Source organism: Corvus kubaryi, unplaced genomic scaffold (genome assembly GCF_017639235.1).
Source record: "Corvus kubaryi isolate FWS band 111438036 unplaced genomic scaffold, C.kubaryi_AGA036_p1.0 split3-131, whole genome shotgun sequence".
Classification (NCBI taxonomy): Eukaryota; Metazoa; Chordata; class Aves; order Passeriformes; family Corvidae; genus Corvus; species Corvus kubaryi.
Genome location: NW_024582083.1, coordinates 1,268,677 through 1,296,400, shown reverse-complemented (window position 1 = coordinate 1,296,400; position 27,724 = coordinate 1,268,677). Strand labels below are relative to the sequence as shown.

General features: G+C 37.3%; 1 protein-coding gene across 5 annotated transcripts in view; it reads left to right on the top strand.

Moving 5' to 3' along the window:
* SPOCK3 (SPARC (osteonectin), cwcv and kazal like domains proteoglycan 3) overlaps positions 1 to 27,724 on the top strand; it is a 171,697-nt gene that overhangs the window by 131,839 nt on the left and 12,134 nt on the right. For all 5 annotated transcript variants that reach the window (XM_042014903.1, XM_042014902.1, XM_042014900.1 and 2 more), the window contains one exon: positions 17,415 to 17,534. In XM_042014903.1, the coding sequence (XP_041870837.1) occupies positions 17,415 to 17,534 (120 nt within the window). The remainder of the gene's footprint in view (positions 1 to 17,414; positions 17,535 to 27,724) is intronic.

Sequence of the window (27,724 nt, the reverse complement as noted above, 5' to 3'; positions counted from 1 at the left end):
TTCTTGAGCTTCTTGAAAAAGGTTCTTAGCATTGGCCGGAATGCAACGCTCAGTATGGAGTAAATACAGTAATTCAGCTTTCTAGGTGAAGTATATTCCCTTTCTGGAGAACAGCCTAATTTTCTTGTGTTGAAGAACTATATATTACTACTTTCTGTCTTTTGCCCTCTCTGTAGGCCACTTTATATTATTTTTGCACAAACCATGTAAAACTTCACTCTGCAAGTGATAATTCTAAGGTATTAGTCCTTGTAGGCTACACTAGGAGAGTAGAGTGAATGATAAACAGTAAGTTGCTCATTTATCTTAAGTTGTTTCATTTGCTATTTTAGTTTATTCGAAATTATTGAGTCTTTTGCATAAAGATTTGTAATAAGTGATACCCAGTGTTAAAGATTTTTCCTTTTTTCTTTTTAATCTATATCTAAAGTCCTCCAATGTATTGGGAGAGATTTAAAATCAGTTGTGTTTTGTAACAACAGACTTTGATATTACCAAGGGGTCAGGCTTTTGGTTTGCTCTATTTCTCTTTTCAAAACCAGAAACAAGTGCAGAAGTAAGCTTGGGGTGGGGGCAAGGTGGAGGTGGAAAACTTTGCTTAGTGCAAAAGGAGCAAGAAGACAGGAATATCCTTTTTTCCCCAAAATAACCTGTGCAACTAGCACAGGGGATCTGAATAAAGATCCAGTAAATGACAAATTAAATTATACCATCACTTGAACTGGTTTTTGTTGAGATGTTTGAAATTATCAGTAAAATACTTCTGCTACCAAATTTTACCAGGCCACACACCAATATTACAGAATCACAGACTAGAAGAATGGTTGAGTTTGAAAGTGACCTCTGGAGGTGTTCTTGCTCCATCTCCCTGCTCAAGCAGGGCCACCAAGAACCAGTTGCTCAAGACCATGCTCAGACAACTTTAGACTGTCTCTGAGGATAGAGCCTGTACAACCTCTCCGGACAACTCAGTCACTCTCGCAGCAAACTGTTTCCTCATGTCCAGCAGAAACCTCCTGTTTCACTCTGTGCCCATTGCTTCTTGTCCTGTCACTGGGAACCACTTAAAAGAGCCTGGTTCTGTTTTTATGTCCTCCCTCCAGGTATTTATTTACATTTGTAAGATCCCATTGTTTTCTTCTCCAGAGAAAATGGTCCAAGCACTTTCAACATTTCATCCTAAGAAATTCTTTTGATGCACAAAATGTAAAACAAAAAGGTTCACATTATAATTGTCTATCATAATAGAACCTCATGAGTGATTTTGTCACTTTCAGTGGCAATTAGTGGGACAATTTTGGTTAGCTGTGAAGAGCTGTGAAAGAGAAAAAGCTTCAAAAAATGGTCTGAGAACTATAGTACATGTGTGTATATTAACGAGGACACAAGAAGCCTTGCAAGTAATCCTAGCTATATATATATTTATATATAGAAGGAAGGTAACTGTAAACAGCATAAAGATAAAATTCTACTGAATTTCATTACCACACAGAGGTCATGGAATAATTACACAGTCTACTATTCCTTTTTTTCTATTGTTCTACCTTGAAGCAAGCTTTCTTCAGACTGGAAGAATGCCCCTTGTGCTATTTAAGGACCAGCACATAATGGAAACAGAAATGCATATATCCATTAAGAAGGCATTTGCAAAGAGATTGATGGTGTTGGCATGTGTTTGTTAAGCACTAGGCAGACAGCCAGTCCATATGTGCAGATCGCCTGCATTGCACATGCTGTGAATCTGGGGTGTCCTGGAGGCTTGCAGCTTAATGACTTGAAACTTGTATGGTACACTCTTCTGGGAGAGCTGAACGTGAAATGGTCTGGTCAGAGCTTCTGCTCTTGTTCTGTTGTAATCTGAATTTCCTTTTGGTTTCCAGAGTTTTGGGGTAGATAAAAAACAGCATTCTAAAAAGTTGAAATGCGGGAACCCTTTTCCTGTATGATTGAGCAGTTTGTTCCATTGTATCACGTGGACAGTGAGTCATTCTGTTGCATAAATCAAAAGCGAATATAAAATCCTTATCAAGCATTATAAATTATTAGTGTTATTTTGAGTGATGAGAAATTCCTTTTGCAATGGAAGCCAAACAGTAACTGTGAAAACAAAATGCATCTGCCTATTGTGATCTTTACTTGCTATCAGTGTCTCAGTGTTAGCCTTCATTATTTAATATTTTACAACTTTGAATTTACTTTATCTGTGCAATATCAGGCCATACAAGAAATGGACATTTTCCTGAAGACAATTTCCTTGCTTCTTTCAATGCTATAAGAGAAAATTACACATATCTGCACTTATTTGTAGCGATTGCATAAATCTCAATCAGTTAATTTAGATTAAACTGTTCAGCATCTTACCATTCTGAAAAAAAATTCTACATTGTAGTATTTTTCAAAAAATGAATGCCTACTATTTTTGCCAGGAAAAAAATCACTTGGTAACAGTATGATAATCAGAAAAGCTATTTTGTTACAGAAGTATTTGCTGAGTGACAAATGCTTCATTTCACAGGAAATTTTTCAAGACTAAAGTGATTAAAATGGGACACCTGGATTATGTGTTGTACAATAAAATATAAATAATGTGTGATTCATTAGCTCTTGACATTTCGGAATGTGAGGGACTAAAGAAAGAAACAGCCTAGAAAGGTAAAAAAAGAAAATGTGGAGAGCAAGGAGGTGATGATTCTTTAATTACACTTTTGGCTTGGGAGCAGTTTTGTGCCCACAAGGCAGGTGCTTGGCTGTCTTGTCTAGATAGAAGAGAGGAGAGAAACTCACTGGTTTTTTATGTCTCAATTCAGCCATATATTTGTGTATGTTCCTATCTTCTGCTGAAGAGCTAAACTAGTGTGTGTGTGCGTGTGTGTGTGTGTGTGTGTAGTAAATGAGAAACAAGTAATATCTAGTTACGTAATGTACCTAGTTGACTACTTTTCAGGGAGATTTTGGAGAGTTTGTGTGAATTGCTCCCCTGTGGGCCTTTACCACTGCCTATATCCTCAGGAAGTTACTTCTGATTATTATCACTGTTGAGTGACTGAATAATCAGAGGAGCTGTTGCCTACATCTTCTTCATAGGTGATCGATGTCAATGTGTTGAAAATGTCATGGTTTATGTTTCCTTGTTTGTTAATTTCTTCTAGGAGACTTACCTAACTCTCGGGCATTTTTTTGGCTTTAAGCAGTGACTAGACATTCAGTATTCATTTAATTTATTTTGGTCAGCTGTTTGTTTATGTCAGGTATTTTATGCAGCAGTGTCATGGTGGTAGTGGGAGTGGTTTTGAGTTCAATGGACCTGGTGTTGTACGTTGATACTATTTGGGCACAGCTCCCTCGTGCTGACTCCTATTGAAAGGAGCAGTATTAGTAATGCTGGGCACAAGACTAAGCTGGGAGAGGAGTGGCTGGAGAGCAGCCCTGCCAAGAGGGATCTGGGGGTGCTGGTTGGCAGCAGCTCAGTGCGAGTCAGCAGGGTGTGCCCTGGAACCCAGAGGGCAAAACCCCATCCTGGGGTGCATCAGGCACAGCACAACCAGACAACCAACAGAGGTGACTGTCCCGCTGCATTCGGCCTTGGGGTCCTCACCCTCAGTGCTCTGTGCAGTTCTGGGCCCCACATGTCAAGAAGGATGTGAAGGTCCTTGGATGCATCCAGAGGAGGCCAGCAAAGCTGGTGACAGGGATAGAAACAATGTACTGTGAGGAGCAGATGAGAATTTTGGGCTTGCCTAGCTTGGAGAGGAGGAGGCTGAAGGGTGACTTCATTGGTCTCTACAGCTCCCTGAAGAGGTGGCGAGGGAGGTGCTGACCTCTTCTCCTTGGTATCAAGTGATAGGACACGTGGGAATGCTTCAGAGCTGCATCAGTGGAGGGTTAAACTGGACATTTGGAAGCATTCTGTTACTTAGAAGGTGGTCAAACACTGGAACAACCTTCCTAGAGAGGTGGTCAATGCCCTGATCCTGTCAGTGTTAAAGAGGCATTTGGACAATGCCTTTAATAACACATATTGGGTTATGGTCTGCCCTGAACTGGTCAGGCAGCTGGACTATTGTAGGTCCCTTCCAAGTGAAATACTGTTCCAAGTGAGTAGGCTTATTAGATTGCTAAGTTATGATTCTGTTTAGGAATCTGCCCACTTACTTTTTTGTTTAATAGATTTGCCGCAAATGCAGTATAACATACCTTGAGGCATAAACAGCAAAATTCACAAATTTAATTTCTAGTATCTGGAAGATAATAGAACCAAATTATTTTCTATGGTTTTTTATGTATTTTGTTCTTCTCAGCCTGTACAAGAAAGTCAGTTTCTTGTAAAGTTTTAAGAGTTAGTGAGTTTTTGTTCTATTTCTATGTTCTGAGGCTTAAGCAACAGTTTTGATACCATTTTAAAATGCAAATTCAATGCCTTTGGGTTTGGTGGGAAGTCTGTTCTTACTGTAGCTTCCCTTATCAACTTGGAAACATTAGGGTTCAGTGTAACTTTTTTTTTAAGAAATTGTTTCACAGCTCAAGTTACTGGCTGATTTCAAAATACTAGATGAAGTTGTACTGAAGGTTTTTATACAGAAAGTTAAACCACACTACCATAGTGTCAACTGCTGACCATACTGCATCATGTCCTGCAAAAATTTATTTAGTCACTGCCATCAGCTCTGGGATACCCAGCATAAGAAGGACATGGACCTGCTGGAGTCTAGAGGAGGGCCACAAGAATGCTCAGAATGGCTGAGAGACCTGCGATTGTTCAGCCTGGGGAAGAGAAGGCTCTGGGGAGAGCTTATAGCAGCCTTCCAGTGTCTAAAGGAGGCTACAAGAGAGCAGGTTGCTCAAGGCCTTATCCACCCTGGCCTAGAACCCTTCAGGGTTGGAGCATCCACAACCTCCCTGGGCAACCTGTTCCAGTACCTCATCATCCTCACAGGAAAGAATTTCTTCCTAGTATCTAACCTAAATTTACCCTCTTTCAGTTTGTACCCATTACTCCTTCTCCCATCACTACAGTTCCTGATGTAGAGTTCCTCTCCAGCTTCCCTGTAGCCTCTCTTGAGATACTGGAAGGTTCCTCTGAGGTCTCCACACAACCTTCTCTTCTCCAGTCGCTGAACAGCCCCAACTCTCTCAGCTGTCTTCATAGGAGAGGTGTTCCAGTCCTCTTTTCAACCATGTGGCCCTCCTCTGGACTTGTTCCAACAGCTCCGTATCCTTCTCGTGTTGGGGACACTTGAGCTGGATGCAGTACACAGGTGGGATCTCACAAGAGCAGAGTAGAGTGGGAGAATAATCTTCAGTTCGCTGGCCATGCTCCTTTTAATGCAGCCCAGGATTCCCTTGGGTTATTGGGCTGTGACTGCACACTGATGGCTCATGTTGAGTTTTTCATCAACCACCAGTCTGAATTCCTTCTCCGCAGCCCTCTTCTCAATCACTTCTCCACCCAACTTGTAGGTGTGACTGGGATTGCCGCGACATAGGATCTCGCACTGGTTTGCATGGGCCCGCCTTTCAGGTGTGTCAAAGTCTCTCTGGATGCCATCCCTTCCCTCCAGCATGTTGACTGCAGCACACAGCCTGGTGTTGTCAGCAAACTTGCTGAAGGTGCACTTGATTCCACGGTTCGTTTCATGAACAAAGATGTTGAACAGTATCAGCCCAAAAGTAGAATTATTCTCTACATTTAATGACTTTTTAAAATAACATAGTACATCCAGTCCTGTTAGACTTTCAGGTGTGGCTATAAGTTATAAAAAAGATACTCTCTGCCATGTACAGTATGTTGTAGGATTATGTTGTATTTATTTTTCATCATGGTTACCAATTTACCAATCCATGAGCAGTCCTAGAAACCTAGAAACTTTTGTTTCTAAGGCCAGAATTCAGTATAAAATGAGACTAAACCGGTTTTTTTTCCTCTGTAAGTTGATTGCATATTAAGAAATAATAGCAGTGTTAGTTCTTAAAGTAGAAATGTCTTAATGATATCCTTTTAATTAATGAATTAATATATGCAGACAGCAGCAGTTAAATAAAATTCCAAGTCAGTTCAGATATTCAAGCAATAGCCTTTGAATTACAACTGTGAAACCAGGAGGAAGTTTTGAGGTTTTATGCAGTAGCAATAAGGGGTTTTCATATTTGTTGAGTGCAAAACTGGTGCTGAAATCTGTGACAAAACTCCCATGAAGCAGAACCAAGATTTCTGTTTGTTCAATGAAATAAGAACCATGGAGAAACTCTTAAACTTAGACCCATTTACACTGCAAGTTAATTTTTTTTGTGATGGTGCCTGCTGTTGAATCCAGTAATCTTTGCACACGTGCTGTACCTCCGCTTCACCTTGCTAAACGTGAATTTTCTGTTGTCTGCAAGTCATTGAGGAGCAATATCAACATCTTGAAAACGAGGCAATGAGCCGTGCAGGCAGGAAGGCAACAAAATTCTGAGCTCAGTGCAGTGGTGACAAGACACGAGATTTGACCACAGTGAATTCACATGTATCTATCAGGGCCTGTATCTTTAAAACTGCCTGTATAGGTATAGTGATGCAGCTGGCCCTATGGAATAGAATAGAATGGCAGGACTCTGTAGTGCCATGTTGATTTAATGGTGGTTATTGTTGAAGAAATGAGGAACTTGCCTACTTTGGTGTGACCAGTGAAATTCAGATCTCACTGTGATATATTTCTGCATGCTTCTCTGTAGTTATTGATGTGTTTTCAGAAATACAAAATACTTCTAAGAGCACAGCCCAAAAGGGGCAGAAGGGAAACAGGCATGGAATTGAATTTCAGTAACAAAAGGAATAGTAGCTAGAAAATGATGTTTTGTCTTTTGACAGAGAACAGAAAAATCTATGTGAGAAATAGATATAATTTCACACTATAAACATTTCTTACTGTTCTTACTAGTATATCTTCAAAACCATTATCAGTAGGTATTTCAATATTTCTTAAAACAATTAAAGTACTGATTTTGTTTTTCACTTTTAAGTCAGCTACTGATGCATTATTTTCAGATTCTTGATGATGTCACTGACAGTTTAGACACTATTACAGATTTTGTAAGCAGTGCAAAACAGTGATGCCATTGTTAGGGACAATAGTTTGGAAGTCTCAGATGCAGTGGTGAAGAGGCCCACAGCTGATGATATTTGGCAGTTCTTTTCAGCTGTAGGCAACGGTGCTGATAATCAGCACAACCAGTTAGTACAAATGCCTTTCATGGCTTACAATTAACAAGTAAAGTTAAAACCGAATAGATTACTACGTGGCATCTCTAATTACCCATACTCTTTTTGCCTTGAAAAGTTCTTAATCACCATGTGGAAAAATAATGTACATTCTAATTATATAGATTTTGTCTGAAATCCAGCACATTTTCTTGTATAGATTTTTTTAAAAAAACAGTATCATATTTCTTTAAACAAAAAGGTTATATTTTTCTTTTAATAGACTGCAAAGTTTATGAAATGTAATTTTTCATTGTGAAAAATGTCAACAGAATTGTTTAAACATCATCACCATGTTGATCAGTGTTAGCATTCCTTTCCTCTTCAAAGAACCAAGTAGTTGGTCTAGACAGCAGCAAAGTAGGGGTGAAATTCTGGCTGTACTGAAATCAGCAAGAATTTTACTACTGATTTCAATAGGATAAGGATTTTAAGAGAGCTCTGTTCTGTTCTGCATACACATGGTGCTGATTTGTGCCTTCTGTAAGCAGCTCCTTTCGAAAATTTCTGTACTGGCAAAGTTGACGTGCAGACACCCTGCATGCAGGTAGCCAGCAGAAAGACTATGGCTGGAAAAGAAGCATTTTCTGAAACCTATCATGATACCAAGACTGGTCCCTCATGGTGTTTGGTTTGGATCTGATATTGATTTTTGTCACACACAGTTTACTCCATGAGTTAAAGGTTCTCTGTAACACATATGAGGATCACTGTTGGTAATGCAAAGTTTTTGGATTTAAAAGATGCATAGGAATAACCACATTAGAAATTACCAAGACTAAATAAATTCCTATCTCTATGAATATTCATATACATCTCATAAAAATTCCCTGATCTACATCAGACATTCATGAACAATCCATTTAGTGCTGAACGCATAGACTAGCAAAACATAATTGCACTTTGCTAACATATTTTATGTATGCATTTGTAAACATTTTGGATATTTGTGCCCTAATCATATCTTTTTAAACTCATTAGTTTCTGCATTTCTCCTTACACTTCTGATTAGTGAATTTGTGTGGAGACACAGCTGCAGATTATATTTACTTAACCAGCATTCTGATTTCACTGAGGTGGTGGTACAGTGTAGTTTGTAACTCACTGCCTGTGATTCCTGTGCCAGGGGAATTGGCTCCTGCTGTTCCATTACTATATAATGGATTAACTGTCATAGGTTTCTTCAATAGTAGAGAAAGAGCTTGTCTACCTCTGTTGGCCTTCCTTTAGGGAAGATACAAATAATTAGCTAAATTTGAGTAATTCTACCCTCTTGGTCCTCACTGAAAGGTCTACAGGCAACTGTGCTCTTTAATGAACAATTTCACACTATTAAGAGCAATGTTAGTGATTAAACATTCAAGAAGAACACACAAGCAAATGGTTAGTGTAAATACAAAATGGTTTAAAGCATCAGATCACAATCTAAATATGAAAAAAATAAATTGTTGCAATGCAGCCTTGGATCTGTTATATGATGTAAAATTCCTTAATGCCAGACACTTGAGGAGCAGACTGTAGTTAATTTCTGTTAAAGGGTGATTGTTCAGCCTACTGTTCAGTTCTTCTGCCCTACCCTTCCAGAGAAAAAGTGCAAACCAGTAGATAGTTGTAGTGAGGAACAATGATAATTTTCCCTCACAATAGAAAGGCCCATTAGTCCCTTCTAGGTTCTGTGCTGGGTTACCTGATGTGATACACTTCTAAAGTCTCTTATCAGTACAGAAAATTTCTGATTTCAGAAAATACCTAATTTGAAATGGTGAAATAATATATACGTATTTTTAAGTTTTCTTTATAAAGAGCATTGTTCAGTGGTATTTTTAACTTTGTCTGCTATGTTTCAAGAGGTTGTATGTCAAATGGAAGAAGTCTTTGCAGGACTCTGTCAGTCATGATCTTGAAGGGAAGAAAATATCCAGACTTTGTCCCAGAGCCATGTAGTGCTTTCAGGAATCTTTAAAACTGAATTTGGAAAACTATTGCACCTTTGGGTTATGGTTTCCTTAAAAGCTTTCACCACTAAGACGATTTTTGGTCTGTCCCTATTTGATACTTACTGTATCTTCTATTATGTGAAATATTGGATTCAATAGAATATACAGAAATACTTGAAAATTATCTTGGAATATATATAGCATGTTACAGTGGAACATCTCTTTGCTATCATATTTTGCTGTCTGTGTTCATAACTACACAATTTACAGATTAATAACATCATTTTTATCCTCAGAAATTGATAGTTTGGAATAACAGAGCATGAAGAGAAATGGTAGCTGACATGAAAAGTTAGCAGCAATTAGCAAAGGAAGCCATATACATTGACTATCCTCCAGAAAATAAATTAGCAAATTCCACAGTAGGTGTGTGATACTTCTGAGAGACTAAAGAAAGTATTGTCTTATTTAATTGCAATCTTTTTGTAAGTCCATGTATTTTAAGTTGAAGACAGTAACTTGGTACATAAATTCTGTATGTTGTTGGTTACTACTATTTTCCATGCACTCAGAAATTATTATTATACTTAAATGTGAAGTCTTTAAAAACCATGAGGACACAAAAAGATCAGATTTATTTTATAAAAATGTAATTTAATTGAAATCATTTTGCATTTTGTGAAGCATTAATCATGTGCAGAATGTCTGTATGGAACATTAATTTGGGGCAGTAAGAATAAGCAGCTGCAGTTCCCTGATATGGTATCTGCAGCATTTGTATTAATTATCTCATAACATAGACTAACCGAAGTAGAAAATTCATTATGTTTAGTTAAATAGTAAGGAAATCAGAATGCTTTTATTTGTTAATTTCAAGGTATTATCTTCCTAAAATCACTGGGCCTAGAAGCAACAGATGGCTGATAAACATCATCTTATAGAAATAGAAATATATGCATGATTTTTTTCAGTTTACAACCTTTTTAGAACAAAATAAACAGTTCTAACTACACTTACGGGACTGTAAAAAGATGACTGAAATGGCTGTCCCATCCTTTAGTTACAGGTTTGGAGGGATTTTTGTCCTTCTGCCAAATTTATTGGGTTTTGCTAGCTCATTTCTTTTTGCCATATGTTGCTCTTCCCATTTGTGACAGATGATGCAGAGCTGGAAGTGCTGCTCTATATTGCAGGAATTGTAAGTCACTTGCATACAATTCTTAGACATTTAGAGTTAGCCACGTGGGTACTAGCCCTTATTCTGGAGCCAGGAATTTTCAGTCCAAGCAATCAGTTCCTTAGGGCTAAATTAATAAACCTGTGCAGAATGGCAGCCTTGCCAGAGTACTGACACCGAGTAGGTATGTGCGCTGTAATGTTCCTTACTATAATAGATACTGTCTTAAAAGGCAGCACTGAGTTCTAAAGGCAGTTTTAGGGTTATTGTATTTTCAGAAGAATGTTTAAATGCCTGTGCTGGAACAGATGCTCAACATTCACTGTGCAGCCATAGGACAGTACATGAGTGGTAGGTAGTGCATTGAAAGGGGATTGGGCTGCATGAGCATCAGCTGTGGACTGCTCCTAATACTCCTGCCCACAGTTGATTCAGAATTGCTGCTGTAACCAGGTTTCTGGGGGTCTAACAGTCCTGGACAGATGGCTGCAATCCTCAAGTTACAGCATGAGGAAATACTCTTGTACTTTTCAGGGAGAACAGTACAGAGCTACAAAATAGTTGATAGTAGCTCCTTTCAAAGAGGGGTTGTCTCTCAAATATTGAGGAACCTTCACGTGAATTGCGTGATGGTCACAGGACATGAATCACTGGACACTGTCCTGAGTAACCTAATGTAATTAGACCTGCTTTTAGCATAGAGTAAGACTGAACTACTTCTGGAGTTCCCTTTCAACATATATTATTGTTTGATTCTGTGAATCAAAAAATACCATACTTTTTTGTAATTGCAATTTTTTTTAAGTCATATGCAGTGATTCCAGTATGTGGAAAAAGTTTGAATAGCAAGAAGTCTTGCTTTAGCACTCACTGACTGATCAGTTGCCCATCTCACATGGAATAATTACTAGTTGACTCTAAAACGTGATTGATGTGTACCTGTTCTGTCTGAACCTGAACTGTTCTTCAAGTTTTCTATATTCTCTCTTTATATTTACTTCCTGGTTATTTTATTGTATACATGAATTTGAGTGTAGTTCTGCCTGATTGAATGAGATTGTGTGTGCTGAGGAACATCCTCTGCATAGTGTGCAGTGTGTTTATTGCTTCTTTTTTTCTTCTAAATCACTTTTTTGACCCTTCACTTAGTGAAAGCTACTCCTTGATACAACAGTATTTCAGTGTGCTCATTATATCCATGTCCATTCAATACTTACTAAGCTAAAGATAATTTTATATGTGTCTGTGTTTACATAAAAAGTAAGCACTGTTAAAATAACTTACTTTCTCTTACGTCAGGAAGCTAAGAGTGGTTTAAATACGTTAGGGAATTCAATCCATTATGCTAGTGCTAAAATAGGTTCTGCATGTCCTTACAGCTTTCAGTAATGCTATTTTTACTTCATTAATTAGCTTGAGTTAAAAGGCACTAAAAGATTTTCAAATATTTTACTTTCAATCTGTAAAGTGTATTCAAATACCAACAAAAATCATAACATTTACTGTACATGAAAACAGATTGAACAGTTGGTTCCACCTAAATAATAGTTATCATAAAGATATATCTGGATTAAGTACCCGTAAGTTTACAGATACCTTCATTTTTTGCATAGCCATAGCTGTTAGTTTTAGAATGGTCTCATTGCTTGAAATGACAGTAGACTCCAGTAACCTTTGAGCTAGTGACTTCATATTACCTTGTACTAATTCTCTTAATGGCTACTAAAATTGATTGTAATAGCAGAATTGCCTTGCATTGGCATTTTACAAAAACAGTAGTACTTCTTGGCAGGTTCCTGAGTGGATTCCTGTGATTTATTTTTGATTACTGTCTAACTTTCTACAACCTTTACTGTCTGTCTTTTGCCATTAAAGATTCATCTCCCAGTCTATCAGGTGAAATAATAGTCTGAATAGATCTGAATTACCTCATCTTGACCTATTCTAAATCAGTACAAATTCCCACAATAATTTCACTAGTGTGTATCTTTACAAGCTCATCACCAGGATGAAAAGTCCCTAAATATTTTCTGGTATGTATCAACCCATTAATTAATATAATTTTTCATCATACAGCATAACCCTGAGCAAGCATTTTTCAATGGCAAATAGTGTTGTAGGGAAAATGGATTGTTAGGTTGATCATCTCTGTTACAGAACATGAAGTTTATTCACATAAATCCATGTGAATTAAGGTGCAGAGATGAGGCAGGTACTGTACTGACACAGGATACAGATTAGAAACAAAGCCAAATGTATACATTATCAGTAAATATATCTGACATTTCTTTGTGTTGTATTACAGTTATGTTCTGCAGCCCAGCTTCTCTGGAAAACAAGTTGTATTGGTAACTGTGGTGATGTCTGGATATTGCTCTCTGCTTCTCATGACTTTCTGAAAGCTACTTTTTAGACTTTAGTCTTTTACATCTGTTACATGTTCATCTGAATGTTCTTGAAAAGTTGAACAAAACTTGTTGAGAAGTTTCTGTGTGAGAGAAAATTAGATGGTTTATTTTACTATTTAAAGGCTATTTAGCTGCTTCTTTTCTTTTTACATGTCAAAACAGGAACAAAAATCTGAAGTGTGATAAATGCTTTTAAAAAAAAAAATTATATAGTTGAAGTTATTCGACATTCAAAGTCCTATCTTTAACGTGGAACATGTTAGAAATTGTTTTATGCCTGTTTAATAACTCACGTTGTAAGATTTCAGTTTTTCTGTTGTATATATGGAACTTGAAATGGAATTCTTTCTCTAGTCTGAGGCCCTCAGTTTACTCAGAATGTGCAAATATTGCTTTAGTTTTGGCCTCTATAGAAGTGTGACTTTTTTATGAAACAAAAAGGAAGGAAAAATTCCATATTATTATTATTAGTTGCTGTTGTTCTTGTTATTATGTTTATTATATAAAGAGGTAATATGGAATCTGTGTGCTAATATGATATAGAAATGCTCAAAGATCTGATTCTAAATAAAACCAATATCCAATATTTAAGCATCACCATTTTTTATTTTTTGAATGACCTAACAAATTCTGTTATTTTCCAGAAATTGTAGTCATATATGTTCACAGACAGGGATATATGTGGCAAAAATCAATGCACTTTTTAGCATTACTTCTGTATGCACAGCATTCTTTTTTTGTTGGACTGAATGTCTGAGCATTTAGTCTAAAAATTCCCTGTCCATGGGTACTTGGGTACAATGAAGTCATTGCTGACTATCCTCTAAGTAGATATTTTTTCATAAATTGTTTTATTAACTAAAAACCAAGGGGGCAAAGACTGCAGCTTTCCTGCCACTGTTAGGGCTTAAGTAGTCCAGTATCCTTGTACCTTAGGAAATGGAAGTTTGTGCCCAGAAGTGCTCAAATGATAATTTCAAACTATAGAAAAAGCTGTTCTACTTTAATGATCTGTTTGTCACTACTGATACTCCATAGTTCTTACTTACTTGTGCATTTTCTGCTTTGTCAGTCTATAGGTTTTTTGATATATTCTCATTTTCTTGTCAGGATAATACTGGCTTTTTGTCAGAGTAATCACAATATAAAAACTGATTTTTTTATCTGATTGTTTTTATGCTTCAGAAGTGCTACAAACAATACAATGTAACAGAATATATATGGGGGTCCATATGTAAGCGTAACTGTGTTCTATGTTATATTGTACATGGCAGGGGCTAGTACCATGCTGAAACAACAAACAATTTTATTCTTATACCAAATAGCCAAAGATGTACTGTCTCATTTTCTTAATACAGTGTTTTTACACCTTCATGAGTTTATTAGCTTTGGTGTGTTTATTTTGCTACTTCTACAGAAAGGAGGAAGTCACACACAATCATGCAGATGCCATATGGATCTTTCTCTTAATGTTGTTCAGAAGTTTTTACTTGTAACTGATAGTTCCTCATGCTGTAACTGATAGTTCCTCATGCTCTGCCTCATATATGTATACACACACACACATGTATATATGGATGTTTATGTGGATGTCTGTGCCTGTAAATGATGAATTTATGTGCTGGCTCAGAGTAGGTCATCTCAGCATCAGAGGTTAATCAGAGTAGCACTGCATATAGAGAGTTTAGAAGAAAATAGCCAGGTTATTAACATAGCAGTGTTATTCTGGGACCTGTGGTGGTGTTAAACAGTATTGTGCTGGGTCAATAAATCAAAGTGGTTAGATGGCAGTCCAGGTACCCCTAGTGGTTGTGCTGTGCTCCATACCCTTTGATTCAAGTCTTTCTCTTAAACCAAAGGAGGGTAGTTAGGGAAGGAACAGTATTACTCTATTTCACCTTGTATTGTATTGACCCAGGCTGGATGCCTGGGGCCCGCCAAAGCCACTCTGTCACTCTCTGCAGTTGGACAGGGGTAAGGACCTTTCCCGGTCCTAATCTCACCAGCTGAGATAAGGACTGGGAAAGGTCACTCACCAAATACTGTCACAGGCAAAACCAAGTGAATTTGAGGATACTAATTGAATTTATTACTAAAAATTCAGGACAATGAGAAGTAAAATAAATCTTAAAAACACCTTCCCCTCCACCCCTCCCTCCTCCCATCCAGCTGTGTAGGGAGAGAGGGAGTGGGGTTTCAGTCAGTTCATCACACGATGTTTCTCCCAGTGGTCAGGGGGAGGAGTTATTCCCCTGCTCCCCAAAGGGGTCCCTCCCATGCGAGGTAGTTCTCCATGAACTTCTCCAAGAGTGCATCCCACAGGCAACAGTTCTCCATGAACTGCTCCAGTGTGGGTCACTCTTCCATGGGGTGCAGTCCTTCAGACATAGCCTGTTCCAGGGTGAATGCCCCAGAGGGTCACAAGTCCTCCTCTCTCAATGGATCTGCAGGTCTCTTACCAGAACTTGCCTCACCAAGGGTTTCCCATGGATTTGCAGTTTTCAGGCATCTGTCTGCTCTGGCATGGGTCTCCTCCAGGGGCTGCAGGTGGATCTCTGGATCTCTGTGGCCCTCCATGGGCTGCAGGGGCACAACTGCCTCAACATGGTCTGCACCACAGGCTGCAGAGGAATCTCAGCTCCAGGGCCTGGAGCACCTCCTGCCCCTCCTTCTCCACTGACCTTGGTGTCTGCAGTTGTTCCTTACAGGTTCTCTGGCTGCAATTACATCTGTGCAATAACTTTTTTCCTTCTTAAAAATGTAACCACAGAGGAGTTACTCTCAATTCCTGATTGGCTTGGCCTTGGCTATTGGTGGGTCTGTCCAGGAGCCAGCTGACATTTTTTCTCCTGGACATGGAGGAAGCTTCTGGCAGCTTCTCACAGAAGCCACTCCTGTAGCCTCCTGCTACCAAAACCTGGCCATACAAACCCGATATACAGGTGTAATGGAAAGGGAATTTAAAGAGGAGCAGGATGTCCCAAATGAATAGCTGCTTGCTTGTTCTGACCTGTCAGCTGATTGCAGGGGTTGGTACAGGAAGGTGTTGTAGCAAACATAAAATTCCCACAACTTTGAATTATGATATGTAGTCTTGGGTCAGGAGACCGTTTTCATTGGTTGTTGTAATACATTTTTGAGTACACATGCCTATTTATCATTACTTTTTTCCCAGTTCCCTATCAAATTATCAGAAAATAAGTAGTTCTGTTACATGAGAGAAGCACAAATACAAGTTCTATAAAAATGTCAGGCCATAATATATACAAATGGATGTATAGATTGTGCTTAAGTCTTTCATGGATAGAATCAAAGTATCAAGAGAGACTTCAATAAAGTATAAATAATCCAATGCTTAGATATGTGCAGTTGTACAGACATTGATAGTTGTTGACATAATGAATGACATGTTTGTATCTAAAATACAAATAGGTGTTTCACAGTGTTGTTCAATTTAATGAAGTGCTAAAGGATATGTCCCTAAATATGTTGGATTGCTTCACTAAATATGTTGGATTGCTACACAATAAAGGAAAAGTAAGCAAACTGGAGATTTATTTTCAAGAGTGTCACTGTGAAACCTGCCAACTTAGGTGTGAGCTCTTCAGGTTGTAGCTTATTCAATTACTGGTAGACCTGGAAAGTGATCCTGATTTGGAAGTGATAGCTATTGAGAATGGCAGTAGAACGTATTTTGTTACTTTAGGAGGGGTACATCCAGTGTCTTTTCTGTGCTGGTCTTTTTCCAGATACTGTTATTTCTTTTGTCTTTTCCTAGCTTTTCCCAAATACATGGGAAGATGTTGTGCGAGGGCTATCTACTTGCTTCAAGCATGCTCTTTCTTTGTCTTCTCAGTGAATAAGCCTCTCGACTTCACATCTCTCTCTAACATCTACTTCTGTTGCTGGCTTCTGTATGAACTGCCAGTACTGTACAGCACTTCAGCCAGTCTGCTACTAATCTGCTGCTCTTGGTGCTACCGATGCTCTCTTTGGTCTGGTGTGCTTTTTCTGCCTGTTCTATTTCTGGTCAAAGAATCCATCCTTTCCCTCACCAAGTGGCTGTACAGTTGCCTGTTTGCTGTTACGTGCTCACGAGTTTGGCTTGTGAAACTGCATTCCATGATACAAACTTCCAGCACACTGTTGAAACACTTTTGCTGTCAATCCTATTTCCTCTTTTCATGCCTCAGCATAGGAAATCAGGTTGGGAGTTCATGATTATCTGCCTAAATTACATCTCTTGACCTGTTCTGGTAGGGCTTGCATTAGTATTGCCTTAATGAACATGGAAATAAAAAGGCAAAAGACTGTTATGGGTGTCTCATATGCAGTTAAGAGTTGGAAATACCTGTGCTACAACTGTCTATAGTAGTTTGCAAAGCAAGTTTTCAATTTCTAGGTACCTGTAATTTTATAATTCCTCTATACACCAGGCATTTATTTCTGAGGACCTTCATTGGGTTTTGAAGACGTACCTAAGCAATGCAACTGAATTTAATTAATTAAAAAAGCTGTAGAACATACATGTTTGTATTATTATATGGGGTTTGGGGTTTGGGGGGGATTTGGGAGATTTTTTTTAGCATTGTTTGAAAAGTTCTATTTAGCAGCCTGGAGAAACACATTAAACAGCTCTGCATTTTGTTTTTCAGTGTGCAGTGACCTGGAATTCAGGGAAGTTGCAAACAGATTGAGAGACTGGTTTAAGGCACTTCATGAAAGTGGAATTCAGAATAAGAAGACTAGGATTGTTCAAAGGCCTGAAAGAACCAGTAAGCAATTTCTGCTTGCCTTATTTGATGTTTTCTTTGATCCTTTTCTGTTCTTTTGTTTTTCCATTGCTAAGACTTGCCTTATTCTCATGTGCTTTAAATAGGCATAGATACAAAACTACAATTTTGGGCTTTTCTTTCAAATAGTTGGTTTCCTATTTATGGCTTAGTACTAATACAAGATGTTCACTTTAAACTTTCAGTATCATTTGGCAGCTACCATTCACAATGCTTTAATTTGTGAACGCTTTCAAATTAAAAGAAATAAAATAAAGGAATGTTAATTATGTGTGACCCATCTTTCCTGGTTGATGTCACTGCAGGTACTGGTACAGAAAAACAGATGGAAAATAAGCTTGTAAGAAAAAAGGAATTTTTAAGGTAATACTTGAAATTGGAAAAGACACAGGAGTGGAAACAGCAGGGGGCATAATTTGTTTTTAGCCCCCTCAAATATTTGAAGAGATTTTTTTTGTTGTGGAAAGTAATTACATTTTAAAATGTAATCATCAAAGGGCTTATTTAGAAGAGCAGTTGAAGTGTGCATTAATAGTTCCAAAAGTGAAGTTCTACTGTGAAGGGAGTCAAATTGAATTTCAAAAGCCATAAAACTCTACCTTTCGTTAATATGAAGAGCAAGCTACGAATTCTTCCAGAGTATGTTTCACAGAACTTGGCCACCATTGGGTTTTTACCTTGCTTATTTTATTTTTAGCTTTTTAAGTATTTGAGATGTTTTTAACTTCTGTTTGATTCAATTAGTATCATCACTTTTTCTTCTTTCTTCAAGAAATCCACTGATTTCACTTAATTGCAAATGCCATTTCGTTGTGTGATTTTTTTCATGCGAAGGGAATGTGAATAATTCTGTAAAATGCAATGAATTAAAGATGGTTCTGTCTTATCTGGGAATACTTTCCTTAACATTGAGAAAAATTGTTTCTGAGGTCAGGTGGTAATACAGTAATGTCACTTTTTATTGATATTGAAAAAAACCACATTTAAACCCATATATTTCCAGTTTACATTCTGGTTGGTGCCCATAACTGGCATGTGATCTGCTTCTCATGCAGTAGTGAAAACAATAGAAATAGAAAGTTTGCAGCCCTTAGGTAAGAATTTATTGTATAGTAAAAAAAAAAAAAATTGTGTCTAATAATGTAGGTTAGTGCATTGCTCAGTTGAAGGTAAACTGAAATATCATGTAGGGTCCTGTTTCTCTCTGAATGATCACTTTGAAATTTGGGCAATGATAAAGAAAGCAACACTATAGCCATCAAATATTATGTCCTGCATAAATAACAAGTCAGTGTTTCAACAAATTGGATTCTATGTAATGCAAGAAAGTAAAGTTCATAGTTATTAATTTGAATACAGTGAGATGTAGTGCAAACACAAAGTTCTTAAGAGTGTGAGATTTTTCCCTCAGACATCTTTCTTGGCTTTTTCCTTAAGCACACAGACGGTTTTGATAGGACCTACAATCTCTACTTGAGACAGGCATTTGTACCATGATGTGCATGTGGATATAGTATAGTCATATTTATTATGTCACGTGTTTGTTTTCAAATTTGTATTTTATAATAGAAATCAAAGACTATATTTAGACTTAAGATCAAAGATTTTTATATGTGAGGCTAAATATGCAAGAATCTTGTGGATTTTTGGACATTGTCAGTTTTGGAAGCCTTCAAGGTCATAAAGTTCTCACCTTTGGTAGTGTAAAGAATCTGCACATGTTTTAGGAGGTATCTTAAATTTAAGGCACAATTTAGATTGCATGCTATTCTACCATTTTTTGAAAGATGGAATTGAGTTGATTTGGATGTCTAAGAATAGTCTTTGCTCTTTCTCCTCAACAGGTAAGAAAGTACAGTCTCTGTGGAAAATTCTGTTTCCTGTATATTGCTGACTTCAAATTACCTGTCAACATCGTGTTGTCAGAAATGTTTGAGTTAGGTTTTTATCATGGTACCAGAATTTGGAATGTTGTATGAGGTATTAATTTATTACTAGCTCTAAATTTGATCGAAGTTTGATGATAGGCTTTGGCATGTTTATTTTCTTTTTACTAAAATAACGCAAATTTTACAAAATGTTTAGATGTGAGACATTCAGTTTATCCTATATTTTCTTCTTTTTCTTTTTAAAAAAGAGGTATTCAACAAAAACCTACGGTGTTTCACATTTGAACAATAACTGTTCCGTGGCTAATATTTCAGTAGTGTGGTCAGTTACTCAAATTGCAAATAGCTAATTGTGCAAAAATACTAGTTTTAGGTATTAAACATCCTATTTGAGCAGTATTTACTCGATTTTATAAATAGCCAATATTTATGTGTTTGTGATAATCTGACAGGCTACTGCAGGAAGACAGTCCATCTATAGACAGAAAGCAATCGAATATACATTCAGAAGGGTTTTTTTTTTCATTTGTAGATTTGGGGATGCACAAATTATTTTAAAACTGGTTTCATTAGTGCTGTATGTTTTTCCTGGTATGTAAATTTCTGTACTTAAAAATTTCTCATTTAAGACAGCAAAATATGTACTGCATTTTATGAGAAATGAACATGTCTGTTGTTTAGAAGAAAATATTATGTCACTGTGTCCCTGTAAACACAAAAAGAAACAAAAAACATGATAACCATTCAACATGGTAATGTCCTTTCTAATACCATTAAAAAATTCTTAAAACTGATCTTGAAGAGCAAAGCTCTTGAGTAATATCCCTCAATGTCTGTTTCCAAAGTCATAGGAGATCCAAGACATCAGGCCTGTTATCTGAGTGTATCAGGGCATCCAGCCATGTTGATATCTTAAGTATACCAGGTCTGTCCAGCCCCTATTTTTGAGATGCCAGAAAGCTACATCTGCAAATAAATCTTGCAAAGAACTTCTTACCATGTATAGTAACTTTACACTTAGCATATGAGACTTGGTGATCTGTGCAGACTAAAAGCTACATCAAAAAGCCACCTGAATGCAACTTCCCCTTTTAGAGTCCTAATTATTCTAACAGATCCCTGGAGTTTTTTGTTACCTGTGGGGTGTTAAAAATCTGTTTTGTCACCCTTTCCCTGTGGCTTTCCTGTATTCTTACTGTAAAGTTCCTTCCTCACTGAAAAACCATTCTGCATCAAAGAAGCAATTTGTGACATCCTCTCTGGTTGTCTCTTTGTATTTAGGATTTTTCATATGGCAGTCTCTCTGGTGGCATTTGGGACAGGATATGTTAAAAGACTTGAGCGCAGTCCTTCTGACCAAGGCAGATGTGGTGCAAGTTTATGGTGCCTTGGTGGTGCTTTTTGGAGTTGTTCCAGCTATTAAATAGTCCACATTGATCCATCAAATCATTAATATTACCTAAACAAACCAAACAATAGTGTTTGATGGTGTTCTGCTAGAGCTGTCAATATCCTGATAACAAGTGTGAGGTGCCTACATTGCTGTGTTTTTACAAGAGTAAGGTAGTTTTGTCTTACTGACACTTTTTCCCCAAAGCAGAATGTTAGTAATCCAGACTAGAATATTTCAAAAAAATAATAGGGTTTTATTTCCAAAATCCCTTTTGGGTCCAGATGTGGTCAAATATAATATATCTAAAAGTATCAATAATACAGATGCTACATATGCAGATAAATTTTTTCCTCAGGCCATTTATGGTCTAAATACATGACACAAAGGGGAAAAGGGTATTTGATTCCCCATACTACAATAATACCCCCATTATTTTTCCCTTGTGGATCAGAAAATACAGAGTCAAAAAATAAAGTGACATTTTATGTACCTGTTTTAAAGTCTATTAAAATATTCATTCTATTTCTATATTAATTTTGTGTAATAAACCACAAAATTAATACATCATATGCAAAGCACAAAGAATACCATAGTCCCACAAATATTTCTGCTAGCAGGCAGTCTATTTCTGAAGAATACTTGAGCACCTTGTCATATTAGAAGATGAAAGACCAGAGGCCAAAGGTAATAGAGAATCTTCTTATGGTTTGGAACTAGTATTATTATTTGGAGACTAATACATTAATAATTTTGAAAATATCATAAAAATACAAGGATTCTGAGAGAAAATTACTTATAATTGGCTTGTCTGGAACTAGCAGAATAAGATATTATTACACTGAAATTGACAAATCCCCATACAAAATTGCAGGAGGAAAAGACTGATTTTTTTAAAGAAAAGTAAACAAAATAAGCGACTTCAAATTTTTGCTTGAAGATTTTTATTTCATTCTGGCAATCCTAAGTTTCTTATTGATGAAGAGACAAGCTGACACTATACAATGGTAAATTATATTTCCCTGATCTTCATTGCTGAAGCATATTTGAAAACCCTGAGGTACAGATAGAAGTCATAAGAACAATAAAATTTTCCTTACTTCTAGAGTAAGGAAAGAACTCCTAAAGCTAGAAAGAATTGTGGTTTTAAACAGTATTTTTGATGTCTTCAAAACACCGATGGCTTGAGAATTTGTCTAATTCCTGAGATTATTTCAGAAAATGACTCATAAAGCTATACTGCAAAGTTGAACAGGCTGAAAACCTGAACCATAGCTCTAGTTAGCTAGAAAGAAAAGGTTCTGCCAGTGAATTTCTGCATGTGTCTGGTTGGCTCATGCAAAGGCATGCTTCATGCTAGAGTCTGGAAGAAGAAATCCAGCCTAGAAGTAATTCTGAACAGGAATTTTAATTAATCCATCTCTACTTAAAATTAAGTCTCTAAATGAACTAAATTAGTGTTGTTGACTGAAGTTGCTTTTGACTCAATCTTCTGTACAGAATTATACACAATAAAACATACAGGTCTTTATTATAGCACTTTCTTTTATTTTATTTCTTTGTCCTCAGTTATCTACTCTTCTCTAACAGTCATTCCTGTTAATAAAATGGCAAATCTGGTGTCCCAAATAACAAATTTCATCTGATCTGTCAATCTATCAGGAAACTGATAGTCTTCTAGGAATAGGATTCATCTTGCTTTTTTTTTTACTCCACCTCCATATAAAATTCTTTAAAGCACTTTCTGGAAGAGACTTCGGAATGCAAACTTTCACAGGTGTTTAAGGAACATTTCAGTTGTGCTTTATTTCTTTCTCTTGTACCTTTTGTTGTGACATGAGAGTCAGTTTTCCTACGTTTATCAAAATACCTTTGGTACCTTCCCCATGTTCTCCAGGGCCAGGATGTGGTCTTCAGTGATTCTTACGGGACCCTTCCAACTCAGAATATTCTGTGATTCTGTGTCTTGCCCTAACCTGGGCTCTGCTCATGTCTGGGTAATGACAATGAGCAGGAATGTATTAAAGCCTCAGACAGGGGATAGAGAGTGTTATGCCTAAAACTGTCTCCTTCTTGGGCCACCTTGGAGCCAGATGAGGCTCACCTAGATGAGCACGTTTGTGATCAAGTACAAAAGCATTCACATCTACTTAGTCCTCTTTGTATTAGTCTTTCCTGCTCTGCTCTGTCCTGATTGCATTAGGAAGGAAAACATTTTCCCAGTTTGTGCACAGTAGGCCTCAAGATGTGAGATGCTGTTCACTGAAGGTTTTCTGCTAACCAAAATATTACAGAAATCCATTGCAAGAGAAAACCTTCTTGCTATGCAGCTTGCACACTGAACAGGTAAAATCCATGGTCTAGATGTCAGCTAGGAGTCTGGCAAAGAGTGCACACGTGTTTATTCACATATAAGATTTGCCAGCTTCAGACAGCATACTGGTATTGGAAAAAATTGTACACTTCTTGGCATTTCAGATAAACAATTTCTATATAATGCAATATGTGAGCCCCATGTATGTATGCTGTTTTGATGTCCACATGGTTTCCAAAGCTGGCTTCCTCAATGTACATATTACTTATGTGGTTAGTAAGCAGGTAAACAATAGTTTTACCTTGGAAAGCAGATAAGACTTGAACTTCTCTCCTGAGAAATAACCAGAAAGAACAGCATTTCGTTTGGTTCCTTTTGAGCAAATGTTTTGAATGCCTAATGTGTAAGCCGTGGAGGATGGATATATTTCTTAATAGTTTTTCCCTTGGGATTGTTTTGACCAGGAAAAGAGCATAAGCTGGTACTTCACATTTTTTAGACAGAGTTCAGAAATAGCTGTGTCATAGGTTAGCAAGCATCGTCCCGGAAGGGACGCCCTTGCTAAGGGGTGCTTACAGTTTCCTCTGGGAACTGATAGAACCTATCAGCTGGCCAGTTTGAATATGGACAATTCTCTAAGCCACTTAAAGTTGTGATCACCTCTGTTATCCACATTTAAGAATAGGCAAACTCCCCCTCCAAGCTCTCTCTCGTTTCCGGCGCTGGCACAGGTGGCTGCAGGGCCCGAGCAGGGCCCAGTGGGCCCGGCCAGGCCCTGCTTGGGCCAGGCCGGGCTGGGCCACGGCCATCCTGGAGCCATGGACCTGCTCCAGCCATGGAACCCCCCCCCACTGCCTTGCCGTGGGCAGCCGGAGCGGCTCGGCTCTCCCCCCTCTCCACTGCGATAAGAAGCATTCAACATTCCAGCTGCAAAGCTGCAAGGCCGAGGTGAGAGTAACCCTTTTATTGCTGTGAAGAGCTGAAAACCTGAGGGAAGAGAGAGAGGAGATGCTTAAAGCTGAAATTCTCTTGTGAAGCTATGATATATCAGAGTATCCTGTTGTAATTTCATGAAGATATGGGGGGTGGAGTGTTCAACTCGTGAGCAAAAGCACCTGCGCTGAGATAGGCAGATGCTGACGCAGCTGTAATTTCATGAGAAGTTTGGACAGGGAGAGATGAACCAGATGAGGACTTTTGCTCCAAATGGGAAAGGAGAAAACCTCAGTTCCTAGAGATGCTCCCAGAGATAGTCCTAACGATGAAGATGATGAAGACCCTTTGCTCCCAGGGAAGGAGAAGGGCCTCTGTTTTTGTTTCTGAACGGCTCAACCTTAAAATTATACCCCAAAAAACTTCAAGAGTGGACCCTCGAAAGCAGTTGTGGGAAAAGCTGCAAGTCGGGGGAAAGGACTCACACGCAGGCAGAGAGACTCCTCTTCCTAAATGGACTGAACAATATCTGGAAGTGGGCGGCTGGCTCGTTGTGATACTGTTTTCATAGCATGAGCAAGAAGAGACTTCTCTTTCTAAATGGACTGAACAAGGTTATTATGGAAGTGGTAAACAGACTGAACATCTTAAGGGTTGTCTTGTCACATTGTCAGTGGGAGAAGGGAGGAAGGTGGGGGGAGGAGGAGAGTTCTGAAGGTGGTATAATTTTTTTTTTTTGTCTTCTTTTAGGTCTGTTAATAAACTTCTTTATATTCTTTCAAGTTTGGTGCCTGTTTTGCATTTCTCCTAATTCTTATCTCACAGCAGATAAACAGTAATGAGTATTTTGGACCAAACCACTACAAGCTGCATGAAAGTTCACTTCATTATGGTGTATGGAAATAGATTTTAAGTAAGGAATTAGAATGAAAGAGAGAATCGTTCATAATTTAATGATCTGAGCAGCAGTTTTTCCTCTTCTCAGCATAATGTCCTGGTACTTAATCATCAAGAATAAATTACTATCATTCAGTTATACTAATTATTCCCCCTTAGTTTCTGCTTATTTTGTTGTGTTACAAATGTGAAAAATGTCTGAAACCAGCATTCTAGTTGGTGTTCAGAGTGATTCAGGCAATAATTTCTTAGGTCTAGGTCACCTGGTGATTTTTTGATTCTTAGTTCTGTATCACATGACCCCTTCACGTGGAAAACCATGTTAGCAGATGTTAAACTCTAGATATGTATTTAAGGACTTTCCTGACGTTTTTTATCAAGTATATCACCTTCAAGATGCATTATTGTATCAATATTAGAATAAAGGAAGAAAGTCATTGTTGAAAGTACTTCAGATAATTTTAAGTTTGGAAAGTTCAGTAAAGGTTCTTTTTAAATGAACCAAGGATTTTACCACAATAATCTCTAAAAGAGTTGATAATGTGCACATAGACCTGAAGTGATGATCTTTTCATGGTGTAGCAGTTTTGAAAAAGGTGGACTGTTCCATTTCATATCAAACAAAGCTGCTTCTATCTCTGTTAACACCTGTCTGGTTTACCTCTGACATACTTGAGCCATTTTACTTACTTGAGCAAAACTAATATTTGACCTAAATTTCAGACATTTCTATACTGCAGTGACTGATGGTTGTGAAAGAGTTTGGCCTGATGAAATGAAAGAAGACAAATGAAAACTAAGAACAAATATGATTTTTCTCAAAAAACTACACTAAAATTGTATATTCTAAAGAATAGGAAGAACAAAAACTAGTAAAAACAACAAATATACCTGGGCTGTAAATGAAAATATAAACTATTTCAGAATTGAACTCTGCAAAAAGAAACGTAAATAACTTTCAAGGTAAAGCATGATCAGTTTTAGAAATTATTAAATCAAAAAGTTATTTAATAGAAAGTTAGACCCCATGATCCACAGTGCTTTTTCTCCAGTATCTGATGCTATTTAATTGATAGGTTATGACAGTTTTAATAAATGTAAGCTTTTCTTATATAAAATGTTATTGTTTGAAGTAGGTTTATTAGTTCTGATGTACCAGAATAATATATTCCTCTCTACTAGGAAGAGTATGTAATGAATAGCAGACTTCAGACTCTATATTTAAATATTCAGCTATGGTTATGTTGAACTTTGACAAGGTTTATTGACATACTAGAACATAATACTTTTCTGGTGCTATCCTGTTGGTATCAGTGATCTGTAATAAAATGATCTGCCTTACAATTATATTGCTGACTCCAATGCAATTTTTTTTTAATTTCGAGCTTTGTCCTTAATTATGTCAAATATAATAGAGAAGATGTTGGTGGGACATCACTTTTTAAAAAAATCTAAAAGCTATATAGAAGGAAGTGAGAAAGAAATTGAGGAATGGGAACAGAAGATGAACTTCAGTCACAGGCTATGGCTAGTTAAGGAAATCAAGCAAAAAATAAGGATAAAACCGTATGCAGTTGTATAATATTGTTCCAACCTTAATTTAGTGGTGGATATACCTTTGAAATTTCCAGTTCTTTCACTATTCTTCAGATAAATTTATTTCTTCTCAGAGTATAATTTGAAACTGACTAAGCAGTTTGACTCAGTGATCCTTGTGGGACCCTTCCAACTCAGATCATCCTGTGATTCTGTAAAACAAGCAGATGTTGGGGGGGGGGGGGAGGTGTTCTGCTTTTCCTCGGTATAGTTTATTAAAAACATAAAACTGTCTTCTAGTATCCTAAAATACAAATACTTTATGATGTGAGCTTTGCCAGCATGAACCACAAATGCTCATTTAAAAATATTTTGGCCCAAGCTAGAAAATGATGCCTCCTTCAATAAATTTTGGCTGAAATTTCCACATGCAGAGGTATTATCTGCAATTACTTACTTTGGCCCTCATGGTCCATCCTTGAATACACGTTTAAAGTGGCTTTTATCTTATTTTCTCTTCTATTGGTGTCTTATTAATTAAAATCATAGTTGCTCTATTACTGCCCCTTCTATTAGAGTTTGGTGAGATTGCCAGAGTGCGAAATTCAGAAAAAAATAGTGAGTACAAGACTAATTTCTCCCATCATGCAGGTACACAAAAAGCAGGATAGGTAACAGTATGCTTCATGTTGACCTCTTTCAGTATCCAAGGTCATGAGGAGGATTAAGAGAGAAAGTGTTAGAGGCCTTCAGGAACAGAGCCTTACAGGTAGATAATGTTATACTGCACATTAATCCTTAGACAAAGTACTTTAAGGTGGAGGAACCTTCCAGATTTTTTCTAATCCAAAACACCTGTTGAAAAATTCTGATACCTTTTACAGATATGGTTGCATAACACATTTACTCTATATCCTTATTCATTCCTATATCTCACTGCTCTTTGTGATCCACAGAAAATAAGTTTTGTCTTGATGTTTTATCAGGGGCTGAAGAGGAAGGAATAGAGACCTTTGGCTGAATGCTTGGCTATGTTTTTAAATTGTGTTAAACACATCAAAACTTCATATGTATCAAATGGCTGGCTTTATATTTTTTGCTTTTTTCCCTCTTCTTTCTATCAAAAAAAAAAAAAAATTAATGTAAAAGCTCATCAGGGAGCTAGAAAAAGTGAGATCACCCTGATGAAAAGTCATAGTTAATTTAGGATTTC